The 10,763-nt window shown below is 16.8% G+C and overlaps 1 protein-coding gene across 1 annotated transcript; it reads left to right on the top strand.

The window, feature by feature from the left end:
• The first annotated feature begins 5,848 nt into the window (after positions 1–5,848).
• On the top strand, positions 5,849–9,302 carry LOC102672905 (telomerase reverse transcriptase-like). Its single transcript, XM_006624253.2, has 10 exons — positions 5,849–6,084; positions 6,158–6,348; positions 6,516–7,102; positions 7,170–7,501; positions 7,568–7,755; positions 7,834–8,078; positions 8,178–8,371; positions 8,451–8,678; positions 8,784–9,034; positions 9,138–9,302. Exons 1-10 carry the CDS (start codon positions 6,026–6,028, stop codon positions 9,269–9,271), a joined length of 2,409 nt encoding a protein of 802 aa, XP_006624316.1. The 5' UTR covers positions 5,849–6,025; the 3' UTR covers positions 9,272–9,302.
• Positions 9,303–10,763: the final 1,461 nt, after the last annotated feature.

Below are 10,763 nucleotides of genomic sequence, written 5' to 3'. Positions count from 1 at the left end.
ATTTTTTTTCTTATATTTTATTTTCTTTTATATATTGTATTTGATATATTAATATATGCAAATGAAAAAAAAATATAGTAAACATGATATTTCCTTGTTTCAAAACAAATAATTATCATAGTAATTGTTTGCAGATAAGATGCTTTTATTTAATATATAGCTTTCATGCATTGGATTATGTATTTTTCTTGCATTTCAATCATTAAAAAAGAGAATTGATACATTGTATAATAAAATATATTATTAATGACTACAAATATTTTTTTATATATATTTTTTCATAATTATTTTCATATTTATCATTATTAATAATATAATTATAATTATATTATAATATTATTAATAATAACTTATTAATAATAATAATATATTATTATTATTAATAACAACATAATTAGATTAATTTCTATGCATTTATCAGTGATATATGGATCAATAAAAAAAAACTAGGTATTTAACAAAAGTATCCATATAAATATTTACTGTTACAGATTGTTTTTATAAAATATTTTAAATAAACGAATATATGTTTCAAAATATATATGAGTTCATTAATCATCATACAGCAATTCTTGATAAGAATATCTGAAAAAAAACAAACATTAAATAGTTTTTTTAATATAATCAATATAATTATTATTTTAGATTAATAATAAAGAAAGCTTAAAAAAAGTTTTTTTGATTTTTGTTTTCACAAATTTGTGAAATAAAAAAATCAAAATTCTGAAATTTTCATGTGTGATGTATAATTCAATTTTCATTTCATATTCTTTTATTTCATTTTATTTTTTCAATAATTATTTTTTTCTTGATTTTAATATTGAAATTAATTCTTTTCTATTTATTGTTAAATTTTTAATAATAACAATATATGTGTATTAATAATAATAATGTTATGACAAATATTTTTATTTATAGTCACTATTTTTATTGAATAAGCTAAAACAAAAGATTATTAGACTTGTTCAATATAAAATAATATTATTATTGGTGGAAAGCAAAGAAAAATGAACAAAAAAGTATATTTAAAAAAAATTAAAAATATTGTCGATTTTCAAGAAGTATAATATGGAAAAGAAAAAGAAAAAGATCATATTTATGAAATAGAAATGTTTTAGAGAAGATTTAAAAGAATTAATAATGCAAATAAAACTACTAAAAATTACAATAATATATATTATTATTTATATATATTTATATAATAATATAAATAATAATAAAAAACTATTAAATTCAACTAATGAGATTTCTTTTTTCAAAAATAGAAATTTCACTGAGATCATATATATATATATATAGAATTAATAGAATTATTTTAAGGAATTGAATTCATCAATGAAATGATAAATATAAAAATGATAAATATAAAAGACTTATAAAGAATCAAAACAATAATTAAATACATATTGATTTTCTTTATCATATCATCATATCATCTATAACATCTTAATATTAAAAAGAATAATTTACTAAAGACATTAATATAATAAAATTTATAAGATTTATTGAAATATTATTGAAAACAATTAAAAGATTAAAAACTATAAAAAAATAACTTAAAGTAAATGAAATTTGTACTTATTTATTTCAATTATTATTATTATATCAAATATTATTATTATATATCAATTATTATTATATTATTATTTCAATTCTTTTACTTGCAGCAAAATGAATTTTTCTTTCAAAGAAATTTAAAAATAAATCAAAAAAGGACATGAACACAAAAGCCAAATTGCTCATTCATTAAATCATTGGTATTACTGCAAGAAATGAAAATTTTAATTCTTCTTTAATATAATCTTGAATTCATTTTAAAAATTCATTTATTAATGATATTTTATTTAGATAATATTTTCAATATGTTGCTTTTAATTTAAATTTTTAATTGAAAAAAGCAATTCAAGATAATGTATCCTGTGCGACAATTTGGATTATATAAAGTTTCTTTTATATAAAATAATAATTATAAGAACAATATACAATATGAATCATTTTTTATATTCTTATATATCATTATTATTATTAAATTTAATTGATAATGCTTTTGTATATTTTTTTTTGAAAAAAAAACATGTAAAAATATGAATTATAATAAGCAGTTTTGAAAATAATATGGAATAACTTAAGAAAATACAATTATTGGATCAAGAGAAAGAAAAAATTTTTGAAAAATATAAAAATTTAAAAATTAGCAATAATGAAAATATTTTTCTGAAAATATTTGTTTTTGATAATTATAAAAACAAAAAAAAATTAAAATTATAATGTCCCATATTGTTTTTGATTAAAATTTAAAAATTTATATTTCTTATTTTAGATTATGAAAAATTTAATATTTATTAATATCAGTTATTAATATTTCCAATTTGAAAAAAACATTTTTTCTATTTTTATAAAAAAATAATGTAAAATCTGAAAATAACTTTTAATTTTATTTCTTGATTGAAACTCTAATAATCAACGCACAACAGAATTTTTCTAGCAATAAAAAATTATAAAAGATAGTTTCAATTTTTTTTCAAAAACATAAATGTTTTTATTTTTGTATCAATTCAGTATATATTTTTTTTTTTTCGATTAAACTCATTTGGAATACTAAAAAATTTTAATTTTTTTATATCTTCTAATAGTTTTTGATAAATAAAATCAAAAAATGTTAATTTTAAGTTTAAAAATCCATTGATTCAAAAATTATTTGTAGATAAAATTAGTGATTTGAAATTCATTTGGCAGGTTAAGACTAGGACGCCATATTAGTTCGTCCAATGAACAGAGTTATTATTTGCATATCGATGATGATTATATAGGCACAATAAATCAAATTTAATTATATAAATTTGATATCATTATTAATAGAGATAATTAAAACAATTTATATTATTAAATAAATAGTATCTTTGAATTACTGAGTTTATCATATAATATGAATAGATTTCTTTCCTGGGATACAATAATTATTTCAATATTTTTTTTCAATATAATATAATCATATTGAATTGTTATATGTATATAATCTAAATTAATTATTATATATATGTATTCCATATCATAATCATTATATCATTATATATATTTTATTAATAAATCAGAAAAACACATATATTATAGTTTATATATCTGTTTAGTTAATTTTGATTTATCGCATCTAAATTGTTATTCTCATGTAATGACTTCTTTTATGGAATTAATTGATTACAAATCATCTAAGTAATCTATCAAATACGCTTAAAATCACTAATTATACGAATTTATTAACTAATTGGTTTAGTTTATTAACTAATTATTAACTAACTAGTTTATAACTAATGGATTTTTAAACTTAAAATTAATATTTTTGAATTTTATTCATCAAAAGATTAGAAGAGACAAAAAAAAAATTAACAATTTTTGCTCTAAAATTAAAATTAATTTTTTTTCTTAAGATTAATCTAAAGAAAGATTGATTTGGAATTTTTATTTTAACATTTTGTAATAAAATTTGAATTATGATCGATTTTATTTGAAATAATTAATAATCAAATTTTATTTTTTACATAATAATACAATAAAATTACGGTTAATTATTTAAGAAAATCGAATTGAAAAAAAAACGAAATGCTACAATTATTGTTTGTAATAATATTTAAATCGAAATTAAAATATGTGAATTTATTAAACTTTATTTTATTACATTTTATTTTTTTAATTTTTTAATCCAATTCAATTTTATTGGTATGACTAAAAAATATAAATAAAAATAATTAAAAACATAATTATAGATAAAAAAAACCTCTGAAAAAAGCAATATATGTTGATGCTAAGGCTTCGATCACATACCTATACAAAATAATTAAACATATTTATATTTATAAATACTTATAAATGTAAAGTCAAATTGAAACAAAATAACGGAGAAAATGTAACGTCAACTTGTAATTAAAAGATAATTTAAAATAGTGCATGAGACATAGTACAAACAATTATTCATGACTAATAAAACATCCTTTGAATTAATTATTATATATACATGAAAAAAATATTTAATTGGTTGATTTTGATGAAAATTCTAATGTCTATAAATGGATCAATACATTTATAAACATTAGAATTTCCACATATCGACAATATTTTTTTCCTTCTAAATATATTCTACTAAATATATTCTATTTCTCTTCGATGAATTTTCGATGCTTAGTTTTGATTTGGTAATTGTTATATTACGTTATATGACATAAATCACAATAGTGCCTCTATTAAAAAAGCATCTATTAAAAAAATTTCTCCTTAGAGAAATTGAGTCATTTTTAGTGATAAAACGCATAGCATGTTGCGCGTGTCTGGTAACTATGCGTAAACTTCTGTCTAACAATGGAAATATATATGATAAAATAATATATAATGACAAAATATAATAATAATATATAATAATAATACATAATAATATATAATGACAAAATAATCATGTATTCTCTTCTTGCGAAAATTTGCCGTAGAAGAATTGACTACAATGATTGAAAAAATATTGTCGTCATCCAACAATTCTGAATTAAATATTAGATAAATATATATATTTCAAAGTGTCATATTTATATATATCATATATTGCTGTATATAGAATATAATGAATAAAATCACATACACCATATATCGCTGAACAGAAGGATTGTCCTATTCCTCTATCTGCGAGATTTTTTATTAAGCACAAATTAATTATATTAATATAAAATTATATATCTTTGAATAATTTTTGAATAATTATTATTTATATTTATATAATAATAATAATAATAATAATAATAATGGATATTGCAACATATTGTATGAAGAATTTCAAAAAACAACACGATATAATATTCTCCTGAATTGAAAAAATTGTATTTATTTTAAATTTTGATTCATAAAAATATAAAATTATGTTGAAGATAATATTTTATTTTCGAAATTTGCATAAAAAATAAATATATCAAAATAATTTTATTTTTTGCATTTATTATATTTTAATAATTATGAAGATATATTTTTTCTCTAAAATAAAAAAATAATTAAAAATTAAATATTATTAACATCTCAATTAAAATTTAATTTTTTTAAAATTATAATTTCTGAGATATATGAACATTTTAATATTTAGAATTATAAAAACAATGATTATATGATAATGATAAGAATAAATGAATAATTAACAAATAATAAAATAAAATATATATTTCAAACTTAATAATTAATTATTAAATTGCATTTTGTAAATAATTACACATTGTTTTAAAAATAAAAACTTCAATCATTATTTTATCATATAACATAAGATTTTATATTTCATATTTTATTTTTTCATCATAACAATTATTTGAGACTCTTGTTTATAAGTAATATATGAAATATATTATAAGTAATATATTCTAAAAGAATTGGTGCAAACTTTACTGCAAGATTTAATGCGTTTTTGGTGTAAGCGTTGGTACAAGTTTTTAGATTTTTAGTGGGAATTTGTTTAATTATTTTTTTGAATTTATTTGAATTAACAATATTAACAATATCAATCAAAATTTATATTAAATTTGATGACATTTTGATAATAAAATTTGCATCAAGAATTTCGAAAATCTGGCATAGATTTGGTCATAGATAAGGTTCTAGATTTTTAAAATTAGATGTTACATTCTTATTTGGAGTATTAGAAAGAAAAAAATTTAAGGAGAAGATGCAATTGTTACGCTGCAGGACGCGTATGTAAGGTATGTTTTCATGCAATACTAAATATGATTTTTATTATATGATATCATAATTATGTATATATCATAATATCACATTCAATGTTATGATAAAAATTATAAGACTAATCATAAAAATTATAATTTACTATCATGTCAAAACGTATCTTATTATATATATATCTCGATTGATAACAATTGCGTCTCTAGTTAGCTTTTTTCTCTCTATTACTCAAATGAGAATATAACATCAGATTTTGAAAATTTAGATTCTCATCTAGTCAAAGCTGGAATTTGCCTTGTAAAAGTATTGTTTTAATCATAAAATATAAATGATGGATAATTTTACTTTGCGAAGTTTAAAAAAAGATTTTGGCACATATTTTCAACAGTTTGTATTTTTAAATTTATTATTTTAATTATTTATATATCTTTAAATGCATTTAATTCTTTTTTTAAATTAGGTATTGTTTACATCATAAAATAATAATTAAAAAAAATAAATGCAGTGCTTTTATAGTGTCTAACATTTCTGATTTAAAAAAATGTATAGTTGCTGTTGATCATCTTAAATTCAATGTTAATAGAAAACTGAAGAAATTACAGACAGATGCATTATTTATAAATTCTTTAAATCCTATTTATTACATACCAAGTATAATATTTTCAAATCTTTTTTCATATGTTTATAATATATTTATAATATTATAAAATAAATTTTTATATTTTTATTATTTATATCAATAAATATATTGAAATATATGCAAATTCATTATAATTATAAATTTTGAAATATTATTAAATTTTAAATTATTATTTTAGAATTAAATGAACAATATAAGATTCAAGAAAAGACAAATAGAAATGATAAACAAAATGAACAATATAAGATAAAAAAGAAGAAAAACTTTTATAAAGAAATAACGTATCACAATATTTTTCTTAATAATTTAAACTTAAATATTTTTTTATGTAATACATCTCAAATATTACCATATTATACTAATTACAAAAGTTTTTCAATTTGTATTCTTAACATAGATAAAAAAGGACATGAAATATATGATTTTATTACAAAAGGAAATAGGAAAGATATTATTGCTATTAATTATGAAGATTATTTTTTACTTATAGAGAAATTTCAGAATAGACATAAAAAATTTAATTATTATAGTGTTTTAAAGCATTTAATTTGTAAGCAAAAGTATAATGAAAAAACAAAATGCATATATGAAGTTAATAAAAAACAATTGAAAAATTTTTTTGATCTTATATTTGCTAAGGTAGTTCCTAAAAGATTATTTGGAAGCATAAAAAATTTAAAAAAAATAAAGAGAGCTACATTTCAATTATTGGATACACCTTGTTTTAAATATTTTAATCTAAAACCTATCATTGAAAAATTAGATGTATGTAATTGTTTTTTTAATATAATTAAGTTATATAATAAGATAAAAATACATTTATATATTTTAGATTATTAATATTATATGGTTACAAAATGTTACAAATATAAAAACAAAATGGCTTGTTATAGCACAATTTGTAAAATGGTTTTTTACTGAATTTCTTTTCAATATATTATATACTTACTTTCATATAACGAAAGTTTCTGGAAACACTAATGAAAGATTATATATTACACGTTTTACTTGGAATAATATTCAAAAAAAGTTCATTAAAGAAGGAATACATTCAAATATATTACAACCAAATATTAAACGTAATACATGGAATCCATCAATAGGCATATATAAATTACTTTGTAAATATTCTGATGTGCGACCTATATTTAAACTTAAAAAGAAGTAAGTTATTTTATATTCTAAAAAATAATTAATTAAAAAGTTATTTTTTAATTTTTTATATATTAGATCTCGTGATGCTGGTTATTTATTTATAATATTTAAATTTTTGAAACAATTGTATGCCACGAATTATGAAGTTATTAATTTTCCGAAAAAATGGAAATCAATTGTTCAATATAAACTTAATTCAAAAACAGAAAAATTATATTTTGTATGTTGTGATGTAATAAATGCTTTTGGTTCTATCATACAGGGTATAAGTATTTTCAATTTTTAAGATTTAATATATTTATACATATATATTAAAATTTTAATTTTAAATTTTCATTTAGTTGAATTATATAATATTATACAATCACTTTGTAAGAATCTTCCAGAAAATTTAATACTTAAATATTATACAATTAAATCTGAAATATCAAAAAAAGATAATACTTATCATAAATATTTTTCTGATTTGCAACTACCTTTCCCATCTGATAAATTCTATGCAAATTCAGTTGATAATCAATGGAATCAGTTAATAAATAAAAGCTGGTTATTAGAAAGTATCTCAAAATATATCTTTTATCAAAGGGTAAGAAATAAAATAAAAAAATTATTTTATGAATTATATAAATATTATTTAAAATTGATGGAACATAAAATTGATAAAACATAATATTTCAATTTATAGATAAAAATAAATGAAAATATTCATATCATAGGAAAAGGAATTGTTCAAGGTTCAATGTTATCACCTATTTTATCAGATATATATTATAATTATATATTAAATAAAGAAATGTCAACATATTTAAAAACAGGAGAAATTATAAAATATATGGATGATATTTTATATATAACTAAAAATAAAACTCTTGCAGAACAGTAAGATAAATCACATGTAATTTTGTTATTAAATTTATAATGTATTGTATTTTATTAATCATTCTGTATCATGAAATAGATTTTTAGAATTAACAAAAAAAGGAATTCCTCAATACAATTGTTATTTTAAACAATCTAAAACTCAAAGTAATTTAATTTCTAATAGAAATAAAATTGTTAAAAAAAATATTATTTACATTGGTTATAAAATTAATTGTACCACATTAGAAGTAGGACTTAAACGTTCAGATACAGCATTGTGTCATTCAATATCATTTTTAAAACCAAGTAAATCATCTCTTCTGAAGTAAGTAATTGTGTAATACATACTAATATTATCATAAAAAAAATATTATATTTATTTTTCATTTTATTTTATATAAATTTTATATTAATTATAAATTTTTTTTAGACATCTCTCAATGCGATTAAGTAATATAGCGACTTTCAGATTATCAAAAGTTATGTTAGATCATACAATTAATTCTAAAAGTACTATAATGAGAATATTAAAAGAAGTATGTATATTACAAGCAAATCGTGCTTGTATTTTGATAAAAGATCTTTTTGATAATGTGCACAATCATATTCAAAATATACTTAAAATTATTAAAAGTACCAATGAAAAAATTACAAGATACATTATAAGAATGTTTTTGATATGTATGATATCTTAATTTTTATATAACTTTAATGTATATGTAATGAATTATTGATTTATATATATTAATATAAAATATAATTGTAATATTAATATTTATTTTAGCACAACAAAAAACAAGTAAATTAAAAATTTACAAGTGGAATAATCAAATTCTACATATATTATGGACATCTTATAAAAAAGTTTTTATGAAAGATAACATTTTACGACAATATTTTATTACATTTTTTTCATAAAATAAATTAAATAAATAATATAAACATAATTTTTATAATTTATATCTATTTTTATACATTTTTTTAAATATTATCTTTAAATTAGGAAATACTTATTTTTATATTTATTTGAAAATTTACATATTGAAAATTTACATATATTGAATATTATTAATACTTATTTGAAATTTTTCTTAAAAATTTTTTTTAATAATTAATTTTAATTTAAATTTATTAATTTATAATTTAAGTTATAATTTAAATTAATTTTTTCTAAATCAATTATTTTTTTTTCTAAATAATTCAACATAAAAAATTGAAACAAATTGTTAATATTCCAAAAAAAATATTTTATAAAATGGAAAGTGAAATATTGAAGATTGAAAATTTTATAATTTTAAATAAATAAAAGTTATTTAGTAATTATGTGATACATTGTAATCAAAAAAATTAATAAAAATTTTCTTTTTAATACAATTTTAAACTTCTGTTCATTTCTTATTATATTATAGGTTGTTGATTTTTGAGAACTTAAGATTTGTGATATAATGCTTTCTGTCATTAAAATACATACATAAAATACAATAAAAGATAACAATTAAAAGATTTAAAAATAAATTTCTATTATTTAAATTTAATTCTGTATTATCTGAGTATTAGAATCTAAATGATGAAGTATTACTAGTATTTCTCAAAAATGGCAAATATTTTCAGCGTGTTAACCTTTATAATTATAAATTTAATATCTGTTGAATAAATTTATTTTACAATTAAATATTTGTTTTTTTGATTGCATTGTATTGCATTCACAATTAAAAAATGAAATGAAACTTGAATATATTTATACAGTTATAATATATATTTAAAAAATATCAGAAATATAAAAATATAATTTAATATAATTTAAATACTTAAAAATTACTTTTGTTATGATTTATAACTATTATATAACTATTATATTATCCAATATAAATATTAGACTTTTCTATCACTTATAATATAAATATCAGACTAATTCTATCACTTATAATTTAATTTAAAAAAATAAAACAATTATAAATAACAATATTTATTTGTTATATGATAATTTTGAAATTAATTTTTTTCTACTCTAAAACTATGTAATCATATAAAAAATTAACAAATGCTAAAAAAAATCATGCTAAATAATGTTCAATTACTATTGGTAAATAAATTTTTTATTAAGAACTCATTGAATTTTTAATTATTATTAATTAACTCATTTTTTATTAAGAACTTATCAAATATTTTTAAAAAATAACTTTTAACATATGATCAGTCAAAATGAATTATAAATTAAATTATAATTTTTTACTTAATAAATCAAAATTAAATTAAAATAATAAATTAACTTATAATATATATATTATAATTTATTGATTTCAATACATTTACAATGTGAATTTTTTCATAAAAAATTTGATATTCACTTCTAATAGAATTCAAATCCAAAAATTGAATTTAATTATAATATAATGGAAAGATGGATTTA

This window comes from Apis dorsata, unplaced genomic scaffold (genome assembly GCF_000469605.1).
Source record: "Apis dorsata unplaced genomic scaffold, Apis dorsata 1.3 scaffold_1013, whole genome shotgun sequence".
Lineage (NCBI taxonomy): Eukaryota > Metazoa > Arthropoda > Insecta > Hymenoptera > Apidae > Apis > Apis dorsata.
This window is presented reverse-complemented; position numbering and strand designations above follow the sequence as displayed.

Excerpts from the sequence above, each read along its gene's own strand:
- LOC102672905 (XM_006624253.2), top strand. The coding sequence starts at position 6,026 with ATGATGGATAATTTTACTTTGCGAAGTTTAAAAAAAGATTTTGGCACA. Across the intron at positions 7,103-7,169 it reads CTATCATTGAAAAATTAGAT|ATTATTAATATTATATGGTT; the intron begins GTATGTAATTGT and ends TATATATTTTAG. Across the intron at positions 7,756-7,833 it reads TTTTGGTTCTATCATACAGG|TTGAATTATATAATATTATA; the intron begins GTATAAGTATTT and ends ATTTTCATTTAG.